The sequence below is a fragment of the Dermacentor variabilis genome, chromosome 1 (genome assembly GCF_050947875.1).
Source record: "Dermacentor variabilis isolate Ectoservices chromosome 1, ASM5094787v1, whole genome shotgun sequence".
Lineage (NCBI taxonomy): Eukaryota > Metazoa > Arthropoda > Arachnida > Ixodida > Ixodidae > Dermacentor > Dermacentor variabilis.
This window is the reverse complement of record NC_134568.1, coordinates 103,077,731-103,102,776: the sequence shown is the minus strand read 5'-3', so window position 1 is coordinate 103,102,776 and position 25,046 is coordinate 103,077,731. Positions and strand designations below refer to the sequence as shown.

General features: G+C 41.8%; 1 protein-coding gene across 9 annotated transcripts in view; it reads left to right on the top strand.

The window, feature by feature from the left end:
• The window catches only part of LOC142582194 (neuropathy target esterase sws-like), a 198,602-nt gene that overhangs the window by 119,565 nt on the left and 53,991 nt on the right, over positions 1 to 25,046 (top strand). For all 9 annotated transcript variants that reach the window (XR_012828395.1, XR_012828394.1, XM_075691623.1 and 6 more), the window contains exons 26-27: positions 6,062 to 6,125; positions 12,434 to 12,556. Coding sequence is in view for 7 of the 9 variants with exons in the window: in XM_075691623.1 (XP_075547738.1) it covers positions 6,062 to 6,125; positions 12,434 to 12,556 (187 nt within the window). In the remaining 2 variants the exon portion in view is untranslated. The remainder of the gene's footprint in view (positions 1 to 6,061; positions 6,126 to 12,433; positions 12,557 to 25,046) is intronic.

Genomic DNA, 25,046 nt, shown 5'->3' with positions numbered 1-25,046 from the left:
GCGCGTTTTTGTGAGAGAACAACACAGCCTACAACTGAGCACTTATGCTAGCACAGTTTTCTCTAATAATGTTCTATGGCACGCTAAAACTGTAAGTATGATGGAGTTAAAGAATAGCGAGAAGCAGAAATAAATTAACAGCCCATAATATGGTATCTAGAACACACTAGCCGTGTTTAAGTGGTTTGGCCGCTCATATTGACTCGTCTCAGGGTGTAACAACACGGCACATGTGCGCAGATATGCATGTTTTGCTACGTTTTGACACTATTTCATATCAGTGATGCACCCTTTCCACAATATTTGATGATAACAATGATCTGCGGCTGTAAACGTCAATGTAAACAAGTGCACCGCTTTCATAAATCTAACGCAGAAGGCTGCGCTCAGACTTCTTGAATATGCAAAATGTCTAAATAATGTGTAAAAAGAATACAAAAAGAAATCAGTGACAAATTCCAAGGCAGGCATGTCTCCGAACGGAACTCAGCGTGCCTTTATCGGCCTCACTGTTTGCAGAATAGCGCACTCTGGCCTGCTCACCCGGTAGTTGGTTAGTGCTACATGGCTTCCAGGAACGACATGCTGTCCCGAATAATCCATTAATAATGATTCACAATCCACAAAATGCAAAATTTATGCGTAATCAATGTGGGCGCAGGTACACAAATCAACTGGTGAAAGCCCCGGGACCCTTCCAAAACGTTTTCAGTGGCGTGCGGCAGAGGGCAGCACAGGAAAATGAAAAAGGCGAATTCTTGCTTTTGCATGCTTGTTGCCTTGTACAAACTAATTCTTGATGCTTTTACTTTTTGGTGAAGCCAACCAGGGTGCTTGTTCACCTCCGGACTTCATATCATCATAGACATTTCACTCTCCGGCAGCTATGCATGGCACCATGTGTCTGTTTCAATAGCTTCATGCTGTGTTTCTTCATCCGTGAGGTTTTTCGTGTGCGTTGGTTCTGCGGTATGCTCGCATAACTTTGCACGATGTCAAAAGGGGCCCTTTAAAGTGTTTATTCAATATTATACTTGAGGTTTCCCATGCATTCAGAAGTTGCGCAAAGGGGGAGAAGTATGTGTTTTGAAGCATGTGCCGTCGTGACTTCATTATTTCCCATGCTAGTCGGCAGCATATCTTGAGTCACTTGAACATGATGAAACTCAAGGATGGGGCAAAAGTTGAGAGCAATGAAAAGTTGGTGGCTTTCTTACTACAGAGGTAGAATATTCTGCAGCTAAAGCTGTGTGCCTCTTTACAACATTCCTTATAAAACATAACATTCCCTTCGCTGTGACTGACTGCACCAGTGATCTGTCCTGGAAAATGTTCCCCGGATAAATGAAAGTACAGAACTACACATGTGCCTGCACCAAGACTCCTGCGATTGCGAAGGCAATGGCTGATCAAGTTACAAGCGCTGTTGTCAAATGTCTCTGTTTTAGACTGCTTTCCATTGCCATGGATGGTAGCAGTGATAGTGGCATTGATGTCAAGCTCTACCCTATTGTGGTTTCCCAACATGATTGTTCGCACAACCCATTTAGCAATGCCCACTTTGGAACATGACTCACCTGCATTATTCTACCACCTCTGCAATGTGTGCTTAAATGTTTGTTTTGGGTTGAGACAGTTTTGAATGAAGAGTGCTGTATATTATCCAGTAAATTTACCTTTAGCACTTTTATCAAGCTTTGCTGGTTTTTTTTCTTGCTGCAGTTCTAGTACAGTACAATCTCAATAATTCGGATTTCAGAGGACCGAAAAAAATATCCGAATTAGCGGAATGTTGAATTACCGAAAGTACGTATCAAGAAAACAATATGCGAAAAAACGCTTACTACGTCAACACAACTTTTATTTCCTGATTGAATATGCAAATCTTGTTTCAACTTTGCACAAAAACAGTAAGGAAGCTGCAATTCTCATATCTCGTGACTGATTAGCGCTCGCAGCTGTGAAGGCCTCGCGACTTCCTTTGCAGCGCAGCTGCGGCACCGTCTTCATCCAAGTCAAGTATTTCACTACCGCATGCACTTCCTGATTACTTTTTCGCTACTGAGCTTGTCGCCAACAGATCGTCCATCCATCACGATATAGGCGGCGCTCTTCATCCTCAACAGCTTCCTCCGTGTTTGTGGCATTGCATGAGCAGCCATTGCACTGAGTAAAAATGAAACTAGTGTTTGCCGCTACCACTGCAGATGAAACTGTGGCCGCTGTCGACACAATCATAAACGGTGACCATGCAGTTTTAAAGGCACGCGGCCAACGGGAGCACTGAGTCAAAATATAACTACTGTGTCCTGCAACTGCTGTGGACAAAACTGTGGTTGCAATCGATGCGATCGTGGATTATGACTACAGTGTAACCCGACTATATTGAACCCATTTACATCGAATTATTCTATATATCAAACATTTTCTGGACATGGTATAGTTACAATGAGTATATATAGCAAAAATTACGCTTACATAGAAGACAAACAGCAACTCCCTATATATCGAACCTCAAGTGTCGGAAAAGTGCCCCCAGAAGTTGGCTTTCCCTCGAGGTGGCAGGGAAACCTGGCGGCGCGGCTCCATCCAACCGCTCACCCTACTGTGACCATGCTGCGTCGAGCGAGCCGTTGACTCCCCCCTGCAAAAAATTATCCTGTCCCACCTGCAGCACTTGCTCAGACAGCCAATCAGAGGCTCCTGTGCCCTTGTCGTGCAAAATGGCAAAAGTGCAAGTTGTCTCGCTGCTTTTCTGGTTCATTGTGTGTGGGCCTTGTGGGCCTTTTCCTGCAGTGTTGCCGTGATGAAGCAGCAGAATTTGCCTTTTGTCATGAAGTTCGAAATCATAAATCGGGTCGAACGCGGTGAGAAGTTGGATGTCCCCGCAGCGTGCGAGATTCCAAGGAGCGCTCTCAGCATGACCTTGAAGAATAAGGGGGTGATTAGGGCTAAAGCGGCCAAACTCGCGACCCGGTGCCCGTGGCGCCCGACGCATACGCATGGTCGTGTACGAATGGTTCATCCGAAATTGCTTCAGCCGTGCCGGCTTCCGCGTGCTTGGTGATGACTAAATTCTGATGAATGTGACGAAGCCGTTGCCGAGGTTGCCGAAGTTTGGAGCGAGCTGTCAGAATTTCTGGAAGTTGTTGACAAATCGACGGTAGATGAGTTTGTGATTGCAAATGATGGTGTCGCGACCACGGGAGACTACATTGCCAACATCATACAGAGCACAAGTGAAAGTGGGCACAATGAGGAAAGCAACGACAGTCCTTTGTCCACATCCTCTGAAATGATTGGTGTGCTCGCATTAGTCCAGTGCTTCTGCACGAATGCGGAAGGTTGCGGCCTCAGCTACCCCGACTCCTTAGACAATGTGGAGAAGTGTGTGCATCGCAGGCAGCGAAATTGCCCAAGCAGAAGAAAATGCAGGACTATTTCATGCGAAACTGAGCTAGTTTCATCAATAAAGTGTTTCTATAAATGGTCTGTGCTTTTATGACATTCAATTATTTAGCAGGCTTCTATCGAATTACGCTTTATATTGAACTGATAGGCATTTTTCTGCAAGTTCGATATAGCCGGGTTCGGCTGTATGCAGTTATAAAGGCACCAGGCCAACACGGTTTTATGCACTGCGGTAAACACAAGAATAAAGTCTATAATGCTACAAATAGGCACAAAGCGTGACAGAATTTCTATTCATGTACGATTTCCACTGATGACTATGGCGGTGCAGACTCCGCCGCTTCGTTTTGGTTGGACACTAACACTGTTTTTGCTGTTTTGCGGCACACATTTGTGGCAGTATGTGCTTTCCGAGCCTCAAGACTTGTCTGAATTAACTGAATAGCAGGCAAATACATCCTAATTAACAAGTTGCCACGACCAGAAGACAAGTCCAAATTATCAGATTTTCAGAATTTACTAAGGTCAAATTCAGGTATGATATGGTTTCCTGCACGTATTGTCAAAGCATAGGCTAGCAATGATTCTTTTGACCAGCTTGAACTGTGAAGATTTAAATGGCAAAAGCTGCTTGTTCCCACACAGGGAGTACTGCCAATGTGTGTAGTCTAGGCGAATTTGCAGGCATATTCTTTGAAACCTGTGCACCGTGCATTGGGCATTAAAGATCTCCCAGTGATCAAAATTGATACATAAAACCCCGGAACTCATTAATTAATTCAGTCTCTTTGAATCTACTATAAGGCTTCCATTTCTTAGAATATCAAATTCATGCAGATGAAAAATGTGCTTATCTATGAATCTAGATTTTTTGTGAGCTCTGAATACACCTGCTAGTTAGTGTGCTATGAAACAAATTTTTTTACAAATATGACCGGCCTTTTCTTGTGCTTCCAACACGCACAGGGCATTGGAAATCATACCCACCAAGGGAATCCACTTGGGCTACAGAGCCTGTTTGCAGCAGTAGAAAGTAAATCCATGTTTTCTTTAGCTCTGAGCAGATTATGATCAAATGTGATAGCTGAACTGCTTTTGGAAGCAAAAGAGACACAAGAAAAGAATTTGAAACCTGTTGTCATTGTTATCAAGATTTTCTGGTAGCTATAATGGCATTCATTTGCTAGTTCAGGTGCCGTGAGATAGCAGCTTTCACTCTTCGTACTCATATCTCTCCTCTTATCTCAATACCACAACATTACCAATTTCATGCAAGTGAAATGCTGATGAGTCGTTACGTGGCCAGAGCTATTCACTCTTTTAACCTGCAGCATCTTTGAAATACATCTTTGGACAGGTTAGCGTGCACCTCCTCTACTACTCCGGCCGTGGCTGCACATGGGGTGGCTGAGCACAGCCTTGCCTTAGAGGTAATCTGCAGTGGGTGCAAAGGCTAGGCAACCTGAGATGCCTTATGTCTTCATGTGTGCTATCTTCTCACACACCTAGTTCACGTTGAAGCAAGAAGTAGCACGGTGGGAATTCGCTTTCCACTTGCTGCTGCTGCTCTTCATGTGCCTCGAGCGGCCAGTCGTGTAGAAATTTTGCATGTATTCGCGGTCTTCTTTCATGCGCGAAAAAACGCTTTTATGTCACACGTATTGAGCAAGAGAAAGCTGTATCGGGAGTTTTTTATGTTGCTCTACAATTTCCTCGTTGACACTTTTCATCTCATTATAATATTTGAGAAGTTAATCAGGACTAATTATGTAATTATGCAGAACACAAAAAGTAATCTGAGTATCTCCAAGCAATGGCAAACAACATTATCTTGATTCTGTCCAGCTATGTGGCATTTGCATATTTTTAAATCTTGGTGCATGATAGTTGGGACACTCTGCACATATATATATATATGTAATGTTGTTCATGTGCTGTTATGCTTACTTTTAATCTGAATTGTATGATTGTGGTTACTGATTTCTTTTAGTTCTTTTTAATGCCACTGCTAAAAAAGTATTGTTAAAAACATACAGTAGTTAAACACAGGATAACTTGCAAAGGTTTTGAAGTTCTTATTGAATTAATTTGAGCCAATACACTAAGCCTACCTTTAAGATTTTAAAAGACTATGCCATGTGTGGCAATAAAATTTAATCTTTTACATGCACTGCACTTGGCACACACTTAATGATTTCAGAAACTTCAAAAAAATAGCAACAAAAGGGAACGTGACACCATATTGGTGCTATCACAGATCACCTAGTTGTCACTTTTCCCACACTTTCTCCTAGCACAATTTGTACGAAACTGATTTTTTTAGTGTTAGTCCTCTTAGACGTGTCTTGAAGGCAACACAAACACAGCAAGTTTGTGGGTGTTAGATACTTGTGATGCCAAGGCATAAATGTGGTGCCATTGATTGTGCACACTGCCCCTGAAACGTAACAGATTGTCAGTTGAGTTTTTTTCCTTTGCTGTAATGACTGGGTACGTAAGTATGTAAAAGTAAACATTGATATTGTAAAAGTAAACATTGTATACAAAATGTTTCTGTCTTTGATGTTTTGTTTGGGTAAATAAAATCATGTAGGTAAAGGGCCCGTGCTGAATGTAAACTATCACTGTGGTGCTGTTGTTTTTTCTGTAGAGAATGACATCGCCTTGGAGTCAGCTGTGGGACCTTACCTACCCTATCACTGCCTGGTTCACTGGTGAAGACTTATTTTCTGTATTTTTGTTGCAAGTAGGCCAAAGGTAACATACAGCCTAATACAATGCAATGTTGTGTTCGTATGACTTTTTACTGTCCTGTAGTTGTGTGCAAGTAAATATTCTTGGACTGGTATAAAAAAATGTTAGCTCATTGTAACTTTCCACATTGCATTCACAACTAGGTCTGTGTAAGTGTTTGACCTGCCGTGGTTGCTTAGTGGCTTTGGTGCTGCGCTGCTAAGCACAAGGTCACGGGATCAAGTCCTGGCCATGGCGGCTGCATTTCGATAGGGGCGTAATGCAAATGCATCCATATACTTAGATTTAGGTGCATGTTAAAAGAACCTCAAGTGGTCACAATTAATCTGTAGTCCCCCACTATGATGTGCCTCATAATTAGATCGTGGCTTTGGAACTTAAAACTCCATAATTGAATTGGGCAACTGTTCGATTAAAATTAATAAGTAAATGTAATGATACAGTCTTATAATTCATAACATTTAGGTCCATAAATAATTGCATGTACAAAATACATTTGATCTTGATAATACAAATCTCATTGAGTGGTGTATAATGTTTATATCACTCTTATCAAGAACAGCTGAAATTTGTATGTTGAGGCAGCATTCATGCAAATGAACTCATGGTTCAATCGACTTTTACATCAGAAAGGTATTGGGGATTGCAAGTAGAACACCCGCATGCTTTTTATAATGAAATAGAAAAGCTGAAACAATCTGTTGATGCTGGCAGTGACTTTTTTTTTTTTTACATGGCTTGTGCAGTAAAGCTAGTTGAATAATGAGGTAGCTTTAAGAACGTAATTAATTTCATAGTCTTTGACTAAGCCATCAGCACAGAAAGTTGACATTTAAAATTTTGCTATATCTTGCATTTCAGTGCAATAATGCCCTCCAAATAAAATTTTGCTTTGTCAGGCATGTTGTATCTGCCCAATGTGCGATCTGGTGTGCTGTAGCACAACACACATCCCTAAATGGGCATCACTTCATCTCAAGTAGTTACACCATGGATGCTAGAAAGTTTCTGGCGAATATGGACAGCGAACACCTTTAAGGTGGTGTTTATCAATGCTTTATTGTCTGCTCAGTGTCTGCATCCATGGTTTGATCTCTACACCCAGCTTTCATAGTTAAATTATGCTTTTATCTGGTGGCGTATCCAGATGCTTTGCCAGAAGAGTTCTTATTAAAGAGCATGCTTAACTGTTGTATGTAGAGTGGACAGCCTTCTCTCTTTTGTCAATATCAGTTTTAGTAAAAGGATCCCAGATTTTAGAAGCACAGTCTACTAGTGGTAGCACAATACTAGTATTATAGGCTAGCAACCAAAAAGCAGGAGTTGATAATTTTGAAGCTCAGGAGAAAGAACAATTTCTGGTTTGGGTTAGCCGTAATGTGGTCAATGTATCTTGACCCAATGAAAGGTGTTATTGATTGAATGTCCTAAGTATTTAAAGTTAGTTGTTTCAGCTAGAAGCAGATTATTTGCATAATGCCTAAATTTTAAAGGTTTTCGTTCCAGAGCAATAGTCATAAAAACATTCTTTGCAAAATTGATTTCTGTTTGCCAGTTTTGACACTATTCAATATTCTTCTGGGAGCCCTGATTGAACTTGTGAAAGTCAGAAACACTTTTGATCTCCGAGCAAGCAACACAATCATCAACGTAAACTTTTATTTTAACTAAAGTATCTGTTACTATGTCATTATTGAATATGAGAAATTAAAGCAGCCTAAGTACGGATCCCTGTGGGACGCTAGAGTCTGCTAAAAGTCGTTCTGAAAAGTGGTCTTCATAAACAACGTATTGCTGCCGGTTTCTTAGGTAGGCTGACAACCAGGTTATCGATTGTGTATTTTTGAGGACTTCATTTATTTATAAAGTTACTTCTTATGGAAAACACCAATGTTCTACCGAAATCCGTAAATATTGTCAGTTTTGTTATTAATAATTGCCACTATGAAATTATGAACAGTTTCAATTAGCTCTGTAAATGTAGAACAACCTTTCTTAAACCCGTGTTTGATATCTTACTGATATATTTACATAAAGCACGATGACAGCTTAAATTCTGCATTTACTTTCATATTGTAAAATTACAAATACATGATTCAAAAAAGCATGAAAGGCACATAGTCTACGTGATCTGTCAAATTTTCAGGTTCTCCACGTTTTTGATAAAAGTAAATTGTTCACTGCATGTTCAAAGCCACATAAAAGCTGCCGTGAAGTATCGATTGGTCTGAAAGCCATGAGAAACGAAAGCAGTTTGTTCAAATTCAAATGAACGAACTCAGCGGCTCCGATATTTATGCCTTTCTATATAGTCAATCTGCCTTATTCACCTGCTGTGTTCTAAATGTATACATATAATCTATTCTAATTGTTATTCGTAAATTAATTTACTGCTACACTGCAAACGTCCAACAATCGAATTGATTCAGTGATGTCGTAGAAGCCACAGCAGTTCAACCCATTCAAATAGGTTTTGTAAAGAATAAAAAAACAAAACATCAATTTTGTGAGCATAACCTGCAGTCTGTGATTGACCACCATGCTGTGAAGCTCAATTACAATGTGAGGTCTACCAATCTCAAGGCAACCATTTCTTCATCATGGTCTTGGAGCCCATGCATTGTGCAACGAGTTTCAGCTGCTTACATGTAGCTTTTGAATAATGAACTGCATTCTAGAGGGCCATTCTTGAAGCCAATTTTATAACTTTCAAGTACCTAAAATGTCACCAATTGTTCATTGAAGTCGTCAAAAAATTTGCCAGCGGCTTTATAGAAAACTGTTGCTGAAGAGACAAGAGACAAGACAAGAGAGTCGCTAAATTTAACCACAAAATTGTTAAAATGGTAATGCTGAACAGATTTAAATTATAAAAAACAAAGTTAATCTTCTGTTTTCAAAGATAGGTTAGGAGGCCCTAACAAATACAGGACGAGGCAAATGTTGGAAGGTGAAAATTGCTTTGGGCCGCCTGGCGACAGGCTTGCAAGGCACATCTCGCCTTGCAACCCTCCTTTAGCCTTCTTTGCCCTCTCCTGCCCACTGCTCCCTTCACCCCTGGTATATATGCCTATATTTTGAGCGCTTTCTAAAGTTTTCATACAGCATTAATTAAAGCTGCTCAGTTTGCCGCCTTCATATAAAAGCTGACTTTCTAGTAGTACCTCACAGGCGACATCATGGGCAACACACGCAATGCGATATTACACAAGGCGGTGCACTACCCAGCCACTTTTTACTTACTTTACATATTGACACAGCTATGCACCTTATCACACAAAAGAAAGGATTGTTTTGAACTATTTAGGTGAAGAGATTGTTTCCATGGCTCACAATGCTTATTCCCACATCACAATGTCTATGCATGTATTGTCTGTGTGGATATGAGCAATAAGCATTTGGTGAAGCACTATGTGCACTGTGCAACAACGATGCCTTGGAACACCCCAGAGCCTCCACAAAGCTGTGGGGAGCTACTGAGATGCAGCAGTTTGACGGTGTATATCCACATGACTAGGTTTTTCCTTTTAGATTGACACCATGATAAACAAGTCGACTTCTAATTTTTCATGGTCTAAAAAGGCTGCTTTATTCATTGTTTTGTTCGTTGTTGTGTAATGCAGTAAAATCCTAATCCAATTTTTCTAGACCATGAAAAACGTCATCTGAAATTGGAATGATCCTAATCCATTACAGACCATCGCAGCAACAAAGTGAACATAAGACATTCGTGTTTTTGCTCATGGTGATTACTTTCATTGAAGTCCTTAATGACTTGCTGGGCCTTATTTCCTCATAGTCGTAATGCAGATACTTTTGAAATGCTTCAAATATTGCACTCATTCTTTCATCTATTTTGCCAGCGCTGACTGCAAGCCACATTGAGCACTCTCCTAGTGCACAGGTCACTGCCAGAATCACGGAAGACCAAGATTTCACACACCATCTTTGCAAAGTACACCATGACCATACTTTTCTTCCTTTGTTGAGGTCCCGCGGTGGCCTAAAAATCTGTACTATTTATCATGGCCTGATAGTGTTGAAGTCATGCCAAAACAGAGCACATTGTAATAATTTGTGCATTTTGGCCGCGACTTTTCCAGAATTTGTATTAGCTTGGAATTCATAGTCATATCATTTTGTATTAGCTTGAAACCATGGTCATATCATCGAGATTCGGTGATATTAAAGGGGCCCTGAACCACTTTCTATTGAAGTAGAGAAAGGCAATTGAAGTTAAAATAGGCTGTTTTAGAAATACCGTATTTTCCAGTGCATAAGTCGAATTTTTTTTCTTAAGTTTTCGGCGGTGCATTTTATAGAACCATGCGACCTATACAGATTTTTTCCGGAAAAGACTGCCATCAGAATTGGATTGGCTGCTATGGCCATGCGAAGCACGCTGGGTTGACCTCCTCTGGCAGTTTGCTATGGGTTGTGTGCGCGCTATGGACGTACCGGGTTCTTCTTGTGATCGAGTTGCCAAACGCCGTGCGAGAAGAACGGAGCAGCAACGCAAGCAGCGGCAGGCTGCTTGCGAGTCGACCGACTCCGAAGTCATCGCATCTGCAGATCGCTTTGAAGACACGGTGTGCGCCGCTGCACAAACTACGCAATTGCTACCAGAGTACAAGCCACCACTCCTCCCTCCCGCACTGCCTTCCTGCTTTCTTTCCTTGTGCATAAACCTGCTCACCATCACACACTTTCAGTCGCACATACAGCATACGGTGCATAGGGACTATGTTATCGCTCTTGCACTTTATACGGAACAACGCGGTGACCACGACCGCAGAAATGCGCCTGGATTGTCCATATCATTACTTGCACCTGACCCACATTCACGAAGTGTAATGTCACTGTATTTTTTTTAAGTCACTGACCAAAGAAAAAGGTGCATCTTGTACACAGATGTCACTTGTATATGTTTTCTTTATTATTGTTATTATTTTCGGAAAAACTGCTGTTTGGAGGGGAGTGCAACTTGTACAAAGGTGTGACTTATAGACTGGAAAATACGGTACTTTGTCGCAAAAAGTACTTCAATGCATTTAGCAGAAGCGGAGTTACTGGCAATCAAACACCCTTTGCAGTGCTTCTGCTCCTTCTTCAGTGCTTTGCACTGCAAAAGCTACAACGGAGCGGGCGTGCCCACAATGCTCCACCTACTGAACATCACCATGGCGCACAGTTCAAATTTGATTTTGGATGTTAATGTCGGTGTCACTACTTCTAATTTTGGCGCCTACGACGTGCCAAACGTAAGCCATACGCGGGTGTCCTCAGCAAGGCGCAGCACACTTAGCCAGTGGACTCATCGTGGCAACCTGCGGCAGCCGCAGTATCTACGCTAAATAGCAGACCGCAGCTACATGAAACTATAGTGCATATGCACAGCGTTTGCTTTGTGCATGACAGGGCTTGAGTGCGTGCTCGTGCTCATATGTTCCAGTCTGACTGTGCTAATGGTGCGGACCAGCTTTGTCCTGCACCAGCTTGACCGACAGATAGTAGCCACATCCAACGTGTGCTATCAGTGCCAAGGCATCTAACCAGCAGCGGCCATGAGTGAGAGAATGCTGGCAAGTGTGTGTGTGGTCTGACCTTAAGTTTTGCTTGGTTCAAGGCTGGCTGAACGTGCAAAACTAGTAGAAATCAGCGAGATCCAACGGCTCTCTGACACCAATAAGCAGGGTGGCCAAAGTTTAATTCCTATGCGAGCAGCCATGGCCGAGCGTGAGCAGAGGACAATCGGCTTCTTCTCGGAGTATGTAATTATTACTGATACATTTTCGCTTACCTGAGCCTATTTATTAAACTTCGTCAATAAATATACACAGCAACAGTAGGAAGCAGCGCATTGATCCAAACACCCTTCTTGATTGACGTAAGCTGTTAGCCAATCACAGCCACATATGGGAATCCACTGTATTACAAAGTAAAGCATCCCGAAAAGAGTGAAGAGCATGCTTGTGTTGAAAAAAGAGCATTTGAAAGAAAGGTGGACTTTGCACTCTGCTTGGGAGCTCCAAGCGCCGCGCATGACTGCAAAACTTGGCTGTGATGGTCACAGCAGCTTATGCTGCCTGCAGACTGTGTTTTTTCACCAAGCCTGAGGGCTGGTTCAGGACCCCTTTGGACTCTCATTTTGGTAAGGCGGTGTGGGGACAGTCAAAAGTAAGCTGTTTGTGTTATCTGCTTGAAGTTTATCACCAAATGTTTTGGCAAGATACTGGTTTCATACATTGCATGGTTATGTGTGCTGCAGGAGCAGCATTCAACCAGACCATCTATGATCTGTTTGGGGACCGCCAGATCGAGGACCTGTGGCTGCCTTACTTCACTGTCACCACCGACATTACCAGCAGCTGCATGCGCATCCATCGGCATGGTAAGCAAAAGACCGTCTGATTTACATTTTGTCTGTAGTAGGGGCACCCAGGACTCTTTTAAAAGATTTCTGTATGAGTACTTCAAGATTTTGCTGTAATGCCAAACTATATTTGAGTTATCCTTATAAGATCCCCTCAAAATTTGCCTGCAATATGAATTTCTGATGACAGGCTACTCTACACATTATTCATCACAACTTGCACAACACTGTTTGCAGTGGAAACTCAATTATACAATTTTCAAGGGACCACAAAAAAATATCGTAGTATTATCAGGGATCTAGCAATAATACAAATGTAGTGGTTGGCACTGTGTGACAGGGAGATGCAGAACTTTCAGTAGTCATTGATTCTGTTCATGTAGAACTTCAAGGGCTTGCAGTGTAATTATCTCTATGACCTTCTGAACTCAGTTGATTTGCTCTATCTGTGGCTTTCTACAGCTTGACTATAGCTAGGGGCCGCATTTTGTAACAGTTATTTTCCTTTGAGTCTTATTTTTCCTTTGTCATCTGTAACAGCAAGAGGCCCGTCATGGCAATAACAATGACTTGGTGGCATGCAAGCCAGAGACGAAGGGCCTCTGAAATGTTTCCCAAGGTCAAATAACAGATGAACAGAATTAATACGAAATGTGAGTCGAAGTTCTGAAAACTGCAGTAAGCAAACTGTTACATTGTTAAAAGTGCACAATGGTGTTCAGCATGTACTGACTGCTGCTGTTCAACATGTGGCAGTGGTGTGTGGCTTGCTCTACACGGCAGACAAGTGCCTATAGGCTACAGTGCATGGGCTATTTTCTATAAAAATTTGCGACATGAGCACTGTATGCACCTACATGCACCAGCATTGTGCTTTCATGTGCACATGGGCACTGAAAGTGTATGCAGTCACAATTGACATAATTACCCACAGAGGTGGTCTTAAGAATGCCAGGGAAGAAATTCTCCATCAACAATATGGAAGTAGCAGAGGGGAGCACTCATTGGACAGTTTTATCTGAGTGTCAGTTATGGTCCGCCACACTCACAGTTTACATGCTAAGCACTGCGAAGAACTGCATTCATTTAGCTTACAGCTTACAAGTTACAGCTTACAGCTTTCTTGATAAACTCACAATAGCATGTTTCCCAGAGATGCAAGCAACATGCAGTCTGGCTGCAAAACAACAAAGAAACCAAGTGGATGCGTTGTCAGACTCTGCTCAATAAGCTCTGCAATGGAGTGCGAGCAGTGTTCTTCCTGCCTTCGGGTGCCAGCATGGTGCACATGGCGTACTAGCCTTCTGGATGAGCATCTCTGTGCAAATCGTTATACTACACTGATCTGTTGGGAGCAGACTAAACGCTAAACTCTCTTAGCATTTTGGAGTACTGACATGGTGTGTGGTGTCCCCAAGGCACATGTTCATGATAGCCACTGACACTGCTCGTCTTGGCCCTCACTGGTTGTTTCCACAAGCACTTTGCACATGGCATATTTGTGAAGCCAGCCACCACTTGCCTCACTTCTGTGTCTGTTCAGCGCACTGGTTTGCATCATTTTTACCACAAGTCGAGATTGTACATTGTCCTAGTGTAAATACTTGGGTGATAGAAAAAGAATGACAATGCACGTGCCTTCTCTCAGCCACATCTGTTTCCACTATTGCATTCTGCAGTCCAACTCGCCCACATTGTCACCGTGACTACTGCCAGTTGTATGAATCAGTTTATGTGCAAGCTAGTGTCATGCTACCATACATTTAAAGGGCCCCTGAAACGGTTTGGACAAATTTTGTAGACGCGTAGGGTACAGCTAAAGTTAATCATTCGCACCACAACTTGTGTCAAGCGTTACATATTAAGGGAGCTATGAACGATTACAAGTTACCCTCCTCCATAGCCATGCATTTTCTCCTCAACTCGTTCGCCAAGTGTTCGGGGCTAAGCTCCGCCTTCACTGGCTCTGTGGCATGATGACACATTGTGTCGTCTACTTTCAGTTCTCTCCAAAGCCTCTCCAACCTCTCCGCCAGCTACTTGGCAGGCGACCCCAAGCGAGAGCTATTGAAGCAGCACGAGTTGCGAGCATTTTGTCGCAGCGCCAAACATGCCTAGTATTCCAGTAACCACAGGCAAGCCGGGCGTTTCGACGGATGGGTGGAGGCATAAACTCAAGCTGATGAAGGAACTTTAGCGTAGATGTACGTGAGCGGACTGATCGGTCTGCACGGTCCAGCCACGTGTTGGCGCAGAGCTTAAACAGCCAAACAAAGAGTTAATATTGCTCTAACCAAGTGTAAAACATTTTAAACATTTATAAGAACAATCTGTTAAGGATTACGCTCCTGCGAGAAATTTATACCAGCAGCCAAGAAGAATACTTTGTTTGGTTGAGCTCTGTTGTGCCACCAGGTGGCTGCACCGTGCAGACCATTCACATTTGCACTTCTGCTCATCCCATGAACAGCATGGTCAAACGGCGAGGCCCTGTCCCCTTGTGCTTGCATTTACTCGAATACCGGACTCTCGAAACGCTATTGTGGTAGTAATCCTTTAGTGTAAAGGGATGCCCGCAAATGCGCGAATCCTGGCGCCGATCGGATAGCAACAATCCGATGCGCTGCAACCATTCCGCTCGTCTGCTGACTTTTAGAGGGACACGATGTCACAGCTTGACATATTGCCAGTCGCTATGTTCGCAGCGCACAACACAACAAAGGCGAATCATGGTGCTCCAACGCTTACCACGGAGCTCTCGTCAAAATGGAGCATGTTGTAACACAAGCAGAAGATGCTTGCTGCGTGCCAGAAGTGCTTAAGTGTAGAGAAAAATTGTTCTTGTGCATTCTCTTTCTGTTACTTTCTTTTTATAGAAACAAATTAACTAACATTCCAACTCTTACGAACAACATTTGTTCACCATAAAGTTGGAAAAATTATCAATGACGCACCCTGGGCAGCCACTCAGATAGCTCGCCCTACTAGTGTCATTAGGCCACTTTACGTCAAATAGGTAGGGGAGGCTTAAAATTCAGCCGAGTGGTGTGCTGCGGTAGGCAGCAATGTACATTTTTGAAACCTTATAATAAATTGCTTGCTTTACGTGGAGCACTTAGATGCATCAATTAATGATCAGAAGGACCTACTCTAACGACTGACTACATTTGTACAAAATCATCAAAATCGTTTCAGTGTCCCTTTAATGCATTGTTTATCTGGGGCGCTTGCTGGGCCCCAATTTGTCATAAATGTAGGTTGTCACATAAACAGAGGATGCATAATTGAGGTTCCACTGTAATCCACTTTGGAAAACCTCTGCTTTGTATGTCTAGATATTCACCGCTGCACTATAAGAGCATAAAATGTTCTTTCAAATTTACAAAGTTATACTTTTAGGCACAAGACATTCTGCTATTTATTCATTCATGCATATTTCATGCATCACTTCATTTGCATTGCAGTACCTAGGGAGTTTTGCTGAAACTATTCTTTTGTGGCAGAGCACAGTTATTGCATCATCTCGAGCTCAGCTGCCCCTGGTGCCTGCAGGCATGATTCGGGGGAGACTGCTGTCTCCTCTCCGTCCAATGCTTCAGCTGCCATATGTTTGTAAATGCAATTCATTATTGTCTGCTTTTGTGCATATCATGAAGGTGTCTTCTTTATCCATGAAATTATGCTTTTAATGTCATGCAACTGTTTTTCTCAGTGTACAGAGTACCTGTTCACCTGCACTCTGATAGCCTGGGGTGTGTTAATATTGAGCTCTTTTGTGTCAAATGCAGTCAAACCTCGTTGATACGATCCCATTACATATGATTTCCCAGCACCAAATTCGCAATTGAGAACACACAAAATGACCGAGTAAAGTTCAGCTTATTTTTACTGGGTCGTACGTTCCCGGAAAACACTATTTTTCGGCACCAATGTTCAGTACATCGCCACACTTTGGTCGTATATGATACATTTTCCGGCCACTAGACCCCATGTAAAAAAGAAAATGGGGGAAGTGCACGCGATCGAGAACAGTAAATAGCTGCCCTCTACACCAGCTTCACTGCAATACTCGCCCGTCCATCTCATGTAAAAACGCTGGCGCGCACTCAGTTTCTCATTCTGGTACCAGCAAATCTTCTCCGAGGTCGTCGCACACCTCATTTACAGCTATTGCCACCAACCCTATTGCAATAAGTATTTTTGCCTATCTATTCCACAGAGCGTGGTGCCATTAAAAGCATACTGCACGCTTTTAATAGGTGATAATACTAACAGGTCGCCGTACCCTACTGCAGACTGCGATCGTATACGTTTTGTGGCTGTTACATCCCATATAAACAAGAAAAGGCACGAAGTGCGCGCAATTGAGAACAGTAGCCACCTGCCACATCAAGTTCCCCGCAATACTTGCCAGCCCATCTCATATGAAAAGGGCAGTGCGCACTCAGTTTCTTATTCTGGTACTAGCAAATCTCCTCCTGGGTTGGCGCACACCTCATTCACAGCTATTGCCACCAAACCTAGTGCGATAAGCATCTTCACCTATCAATTTTACGGTGCATGGGGCGTAGTGCATAGTGCTGTAGGTAGCCTACTGCAGGCTTTTAGTAGGTGATAATACAAAGGAGCTGCCATTCCCTGCTGCAGGCGGCATGGTGTGAATGTCACATTTTGCTTTGGCGACTATTGGCGTCGCCTACCAGCTTGATTTCGTTTCGGTTTCTCGTTGCTGTCTTGAAATACTGCGCAATAGGAGCCAACAAACACCAAGGACAACATAGGGTATATTACTTGTGCTTAATAAATGAAATAAATAAATGATAAATTAATGGAAATGAAGGTGGATGAAAAAACAACTTGCCGCAGGTGGGGAACGATCCCATGTCTTCGCATTGCGCGTGCAATGCTCTACCAATTGAGATACTGCGGCTTTTATGTTGGCTTCTTATGATATGGTTAATAAAAATTGGGCCCCTCAGTTAACCCACTTTCTTCTTGTTTATTGTGCAATAGTAAAATAATGTATGTCTCTCAAGCTGCCGAAGCCCCACCAGCTCGATGCCCGTCAGCGTTTCGTGCCTCATGCGCAACGATTCGCCCAACGCTTTGCATTACGTAGATGTCAAGTGCAGTTAAGTCTGTCGAATTTTTATTTAATTTGAATCATATGTTTTCTCGGTTAGCATGTTTTTTCTTGCATTTTTTTTCCATAACGTATGAACGAGGTTCTACTGTATAGAATGTAAGAAAATTTTTACAGGTACTTTAGTACTTACAAATTCTGTGCAAGAAAATCTGCTGCTGTGCATGCTTAGTAATCTAATCGCATTGTGTAATAAGAATGTTACCAGCTGTCATTAACTTTGGATACCGAGGAAGGGAGTTATACAGTGCAGTCTACTTTTACTAAAGGGAACAGCAAATTTTATATCAAGACTCTGAAAACATATTTTTTGTTAATCAATGGACTGCCTGCCTAATGCTACATTTTAAGCAGCTTGTATTATGATCTTGATAATATCTGCGTGAGTGAACTAGTGTTTGATACAATCTATGTGCCTTTCCGTGGCTGATCAGACAGATCTCCACGTATGCTCCTAGGATTTCAGACTTTCACCCTTTCCCTTTCCATACGTACTACTGTTGCTGCTTCCTTTCTCCACATGTGGGTTCTTTCTATAGGTCCTCTTGAACCCCCCACAAACTTTGTAGTGATGGCAACTGTGCACCATGCAAAGGCTGTGTGCATCAAGGTACCATGGATCTTTTACTAGAGGTACCAAATATTAAAGAAACCTAACAGTGTCAAGCATAAATGTAGATCACCAAGTATAGATGACTTTTTTGGCTAACCCATGGGTTCTCAAATTTCGCACAAAGATTCACTATGAATGTACTTAAATAGCATGTTAAGATACATTACTTGCCTGTTTTGTCCAGAATAAATCTGAACTGTAACACACATCAGTGCGATGCACAAAGGGTAAAATTTGCAGCAATGGAATGGTGGTGTTACCTGTAATTGTTAGGGTGAAATTATAAGCTATTGGCGAAGCATAGAGCGTGCCTGGTTTAGCCGTTACAGTGACATATGGTGCCACAATTTCATTCCTGAAAATTCTGCACTTTGTTTAGCTTCACCTTTGCCAATGCATGCTTTGGATTTATCCCGCATGTAACAGGCAAGTAGTGCACCCTTATGTGGTGTGGCAGCCCCACCACCATCAGCTTGTGGAGAATGCGAGGTACACGCAGCAGAGAATTAGGGCAGCTCTGGAATGGTGCAGCTGCAACCCTGTTACCATCTTACTCTCCTCGGAACATGTGTTGTGACTTAGAACCTGTAAATAAATGGAAGACTGTCCAACCCACATCGCCATCACCACAGTAGTATTAAAAAGTACATCCTGCAAAGCATTCCCTGTGTAAAATAGGATTGTGAATGAGCCAGGCATTTCAGCCATAAGTATAACAAGAAGTATACCTGGCATTTCCTATTCCTGCAGCTCTCTCTAGATGTTCTATTCGTCAGTCTAGTTATTTGAGTATTCACTATTCAATTTGTATTTGTGTTTCTGCACACCCCTACTGGTAATTACTGCTTTGGGGACCAGATATCTTTTTTTTATGGGCCTATCAAGATGTACTTTAGCTCAAATGTACGTTAGCAGAGCTTACTGTATATAGGTATAATAGTTACTGTATATATACAGTCGAATCTCGTTAATTCGAAAACATTTAATTTGAACTTCCGGTTTATTCGAACTAATGCTGTGGTCCCGTCAAAGTTATGTGTATTCCAATGGGCGAATACACCCGATAATTCAAATGAGCAAGCATTTGCGATTGTTAATTGGAACATACCGCACTCCGACAGCGATCTCAGCAGCACGCCAAATCACCCAGCGACGTCTCTGACCAGCACTGCTCTTACCCCGCCATAGAGGAAAAGCTGAAAAAGAAAAAGAAAAAAAAGAAAAAGGAGGGGAACCGTAACGAAAATTTCACCCTCTCTCAAATGGCAAGGTTGCTGTCTCTGCGTCTAAATGCCCCAGCCGCACTAGCGGCAAAATGCACGCATTGGAAAAGATCGGTCCTGGGCTGATTTTTCGCAGCTCGTCGCAGCGGCAAGCCAGTTACGAGCAGAGGTGACCAATAAGAGTGACCCCTACAGTGACGTACATGTGGAAAACTGATGTCATGCGGGCCCACCCGCCCGCTTTATTCGTACTTGCATCTGTTCAGCAGGGCCGCTTGTTTTCACACTATCATCTGCTTGCGTCAGCTCCCGATCGCACTTGGTTTTGGTTGGCTTGGTTTGGTCTCATTCGTGCTTATTTTATAATGGCATGTCTAAACCGAGATGTCCCAATGAAATGGTTGTTGGAGACAGTGCGCCATATCCGTTTCTATACAACAAGACAGACCCTGAATACAAGGACGCGAAGGCGACACCCAGTACTTCATTGTTTTTTTTAACACGGTGACGCCGCAACAGAAGGGAACGCACCAACACGATCATGATCAGTGGAAATGACTTTGTCATCTTGATAAAACATTATTTGCGTTTAGAACGCAGGACAAAGAATGTAAACACAGTGGCGATCTGTCAGCAGATGAAGGAAATAAGTATGCGAGTGCACAAAGGGAAGCAGTGGTGGAGGCCCAGTCCAGCCTCGGCAACTCCACTGCTTTGGTGGCAGTCTTAGGTGGCAAAGGTAATTAGCACCATTCATCAAGCTGGCAGGAAAGTAAATCCGCTTCCCTCCTGCCCTTCCATGCAACTACGCTCCCCTCGCCTTCCCTCTTAACTCCCTCACCTTTGACTGTCTCCATGCGCACCCGCCTCCACGCCCACGCCACCAGCGCCGCTGGCCCGGCACCAGCTTGCTCCTTGAAGTTTTGTTTTCTGCCATTATCAGGAGGAGGAGGAGGGGGGGGGGAGCGTTGCCTGACGTGGGCTGTTTTCTGGCACTCGCTCACTGTGTGCTTGCATGCCGCAATATTGCACGACTTGCACTGTTCGTGCATTGTGCTATGGTGCACGAATAGTTCAAGAACAAGTCCTTCTTTTAACTCAAACAAATTTTCAGGCCCCTTCGAGTTCAAATTATCGAGATTCGACTAGTTATATATAGGTTGATGTTCAATTCATTTCTACTCACTTTGCTACTTTAAAAATGCACTTGGTTGGTGTTGCATGAAACATGGCTAAATATATATACAGGTAGCCATGATCAAATATGTGTGACAGTAGTCTCCAGGAAAGTAGAGTGCTTTGCAATGGCAGCAGTGTCATGGGGAAAGCTGTTAATTTTTGACTGGCCTGGTGTAAAAATAAAGTTTGAATCGTGGTTTTGGTAGCAACTTCTAGGTTGTAGCCACTTTGCTGAGATATGCATGAGGAAGGTGGGTGTAAGCAAGCTGTAGAAGGAACTTGTGGAAAAGGGAGCACAGTAGTAGAGAGCAAGAGCTTTCAAGGAAGATCCTGCATTTCAGTGAGAAATTCTGACATCATGTGAATGGGAAGAATAGGTGAATGTTATGTAGTGGTGCGATTCTGAGCCTATTTGAGGGTGTTCATGATGTATGCTTGCTGTGGGTTGGAGGAAGCTGACGGATACTTGAATTTGTCTAAGAAATTATTTGTACTTGAGTAACTGGTTGGAGTGTGAAAATATTCAAAACTTTCAAATGACAAATTGATTATTGCCCTATTCAATTCAGTCTTTGAAACAGCCATTCATTATTCGTAAGGGCTAGTATTTTTCAAGTAGTTTTCTAATACTTCAGATCACCACTGGTGTGATCAATTTCAACCCGGTGGCCTTAGTAGACAAAACACGAAAAGTTTCATAGTGGAGCATGCTATATGTCACTCAGGAATATACTTTTCTGGTTGAACCACTATCATTCATACTCGCCAATGAGTCCCGACTATGTGAATAAATTGCTTGTTTGCTCCTTATGCTCCATTTGTTCTTTTCATAACCGACGCTTCATAACATGTTATTACACTTCATAACATGAAGTGTAATAACAGAAGTTTGCTACCATTTTGAATATACTGGGATGGAAAATCAGTTGTGGCAATGGCAGTTTATTATTTGAAAACAGAAAAGTATTTCATATTCGATTCAATTTGCTCTCGACACTATTGAATTCGTATTTGATTTAGTATAAAAACATTCTATTAGCACATTCCTAGTAAGTTGTGAAGCGTAACATAGGGTTTCAGTAGCCTTAATGCTTTATTTGCAACGAAGTTAGGTCTGTTGTGTGTGCATGGCAAGGATCATTGGCCAAACTAAACACCTAAACACATGTACGTTTGAACCGATTCCTTCTAGACATGAGTGATTGAATAGATAAAAAGAATCAGAGTCTATTTACAGAGAGTAAATAACACAAATTTATGCTTGTTAGAGAGGATCAGAGTCATTTGTGATTGCACCAGCCTCTCACATGTTTTTGTTTTGGAGAGAGCTTTGGTCAGAGATGTTATTTATGGTATGGTCAGCGAACATTTGAATAAGACTCGATACACACTGTGGTGACAGTTAGGTGAAGAAAGAAAGTGGTTCGTATACAAATTCCTATGTACTTCCGTTCAACTTTGGCATGCTGTAAGTTTAACTAAGATAATTTTGGTAGCCAGTGCTTGTGACACATTGTATTAAATACTTTAGCATTGTCTTTAAGGATCATATCAAATTGGAGGTTGTCAAAATCCTTGTGAACACCTTGTTGGCAGAAATGGAAAATGCTTACCGAGGTCAAGAAGTTCATGATACAAAAGTAAATAATGTTGTGTGGTTTTGTAAAGGAAGCTAGTTTAGGAAATTGGTCAGTAGTTTAAAGGGAGAAGCATGTGACTCAATTTGCAAGACTTGAACAGCTCTTCCCACTTTCCATTTGTAGACAGCTGCACATAGTGGCTTGAGAACTGAGAATGAAAGTTAGGAAGCCAAAGTGAGAAAATGCGTTATTTAACTTTAGCCTGCTCTATTGCTGTAATTGTGGAAAATTATGCTCAATATGGGGAGCTACAACGCGAAAGCGTATGGCAAGGTGGTCGCACGTTGTAGCTCGTACTGAGCATGATAGTACTGAGCATAAAATCAAGCACTCTATTGATCCTGCACTATTAAAGCTTGAGTGTGCTGACTTTCTGGCTACTTGTAGGTTTTGGCCATTCATTGCCTTGGCTAATATTCTGTTAAAACTTTCATGTACGGTATGCAGCTCTTTAGTGATACAGCAGATACCCATGGAAGTGGAAATGCTGCATTCATTGCTATTGAAGCAGCAAAGAAGGTGCATGATCTCATGATGCTGAGGTTATGGCCCAATAATGGCTGTACAATGTATGTGTAAATGAAGCTGTGAGGTTGTATAGCCAAATAAACTCAAATTCTTTCTTTTCCTGGCAAATGTTTTCCATTAGAATGTAGTTAAAGGCATGCAAAACTTTTAAGCTGACTAGCTTCCCGTTTTACGTTTATCAGTGTGAAAGTTCCTTCTCCTAAAACTCATTGGTACTAGTGCTGTTTATGTGCGGAGTTCAGTGTGCAATGTTTTGTGTCATATCTGTGGCTGTCAAACTCACATTAGGTAGTATTGTAAGTAAATTTAACTCTTTAACCACCCTTTTGTAGTTTTGCTACCAAATTTTTATGCAATTCTTTGGACGGGCTCCTAAGCTTTTAAATGAGCTTGATGGCTAGTTATAATAACGCATTGCAGGTAAGAGACCTTCATCACATGTGAAGCATTTATTTATTTGATGGAGGGGATTGAGATGGAAAAATGGGGAAAAAGGTTCTAAAAGCATTCTTGTCTTCGTAAAGCATTGGTTTTTTATGGTGTCAACAGCGCGACTGTTCTTATGACCCCCCCTTTGCAAATTTTCTTGTTATATAGTCTGGATGCAGGTGCTGATCCGACAAAAATATTTTTAGCGCATTTAGAACTTGTACATTTCTATTAAATGAAGTTGAGTTCTATCGGCAATTTTCTTTTATTGTTAAACCGTTAAATTTAATGGACCACTAATTATGGCTATTTGCTTGGATTTGGTTACTCACAGGTCACTATATTGGCATACTTCAGTTGTAGACACTTTTTTGCCTTGTGTTTTTAATTTCTTAATTGCGGAGAAGTTATGCAGGCAATCAAGAAAATATTACTGTTCCTACTCGAACTAAACTAAAACCATGCCATAGACAGTGGGAGACTAATTTTCTTTTATTGCTTTCACAACTGCTGCATGTGTTTAATTCATACTGTCACATTGAAACAAGTGCTGACATATATTTATCTGTGATACAGAGCTGTATACCATTATATGTGTACCATTATATGTGTGGCCACTAAATATAGCAGGCTGCATACCTTTATATCACTTGCTGCATGTTTGAGAGTGCCATTGCAAGAAACTTAATGTGACTCAAAGTTTCCTCAATTAAATGTAGGCTCACCGATATTTGAAAAGCTAGTCTGCATTTGCTGTTTATAGAGAGAATATAAAAAAGAACTTGTCACTTTATCAGCAGCTGCTGACACTGTACTGTTGGGTTCCCCTGAAAATATCTTGTTTAATTTTTTAGTGCACGGTATGTTATTTGGGACACCCTGTGTCCCACTTAACGTTTGGGTTTAACAGAGAACAGAATAGCTTTATGAGGAGCATTGGGAACTACATTCAGCTAATGTAAAATGTAGAGGGACATTTACTGTTTTTCCATACCTTAACCTCGTAAAACCCTTTGTAGACATTATATTGTGCATTGCCTCCAATCCTTTTCCAAAATTAACTCTGTAGTGATTACTCAAAATATTCATCCTAGATATGAAGTGTGGTGCATGTGGAACTGTACGGAAGTGGGTTACTCATCGTCTTGTTACCCGCCTTCAAGAAAGTCCACATCTGTGTATTGTCACAGATGGTGGAAAGCAATCTTGATGTGTTTCTAATTCCTTGACATTGCGGGAAAATCAAGAATGCAGCAGCAACATGACAACGAACTACATGTAGTTCAATCTTCATCTCTGTGTTTAGGCAGTGAAATGCAGTTTTTTACTATAGTGAACCTGAGGAGATGGTTACCTTTTTCCAAGTACATGGAGATGCAGCTTTTGGCATATAACCATGGTACTATTTAAATTTCAAACAAATGCTTTTCATGTTTGTAACTTATCAGTAGGCAATAAAAACCAGCTTGAAAAGTGATTCTGCTTGGGAGGTTAAGGTATTGTCCATTTAATATTTAGCTTAACTCTCCCATCTCTTAGTGTTATACCATACTGTAGCCAGAGTAATAGAAAAGTTGTGTGGCTGCATATTATAAGCAAGGTTTCTAGGCCCTCTGTTGTGTGGCACAACTCCTCAGCTCATTAATGTTGTTTAAGTAGCTCTGAAAAGGAGCCTAACTGCTTAATTATACAACAGTTCAATTATATTTTCAACTAACATTGCTTTGTTTTTAGTGTTTTGGTGTTTTGTGTA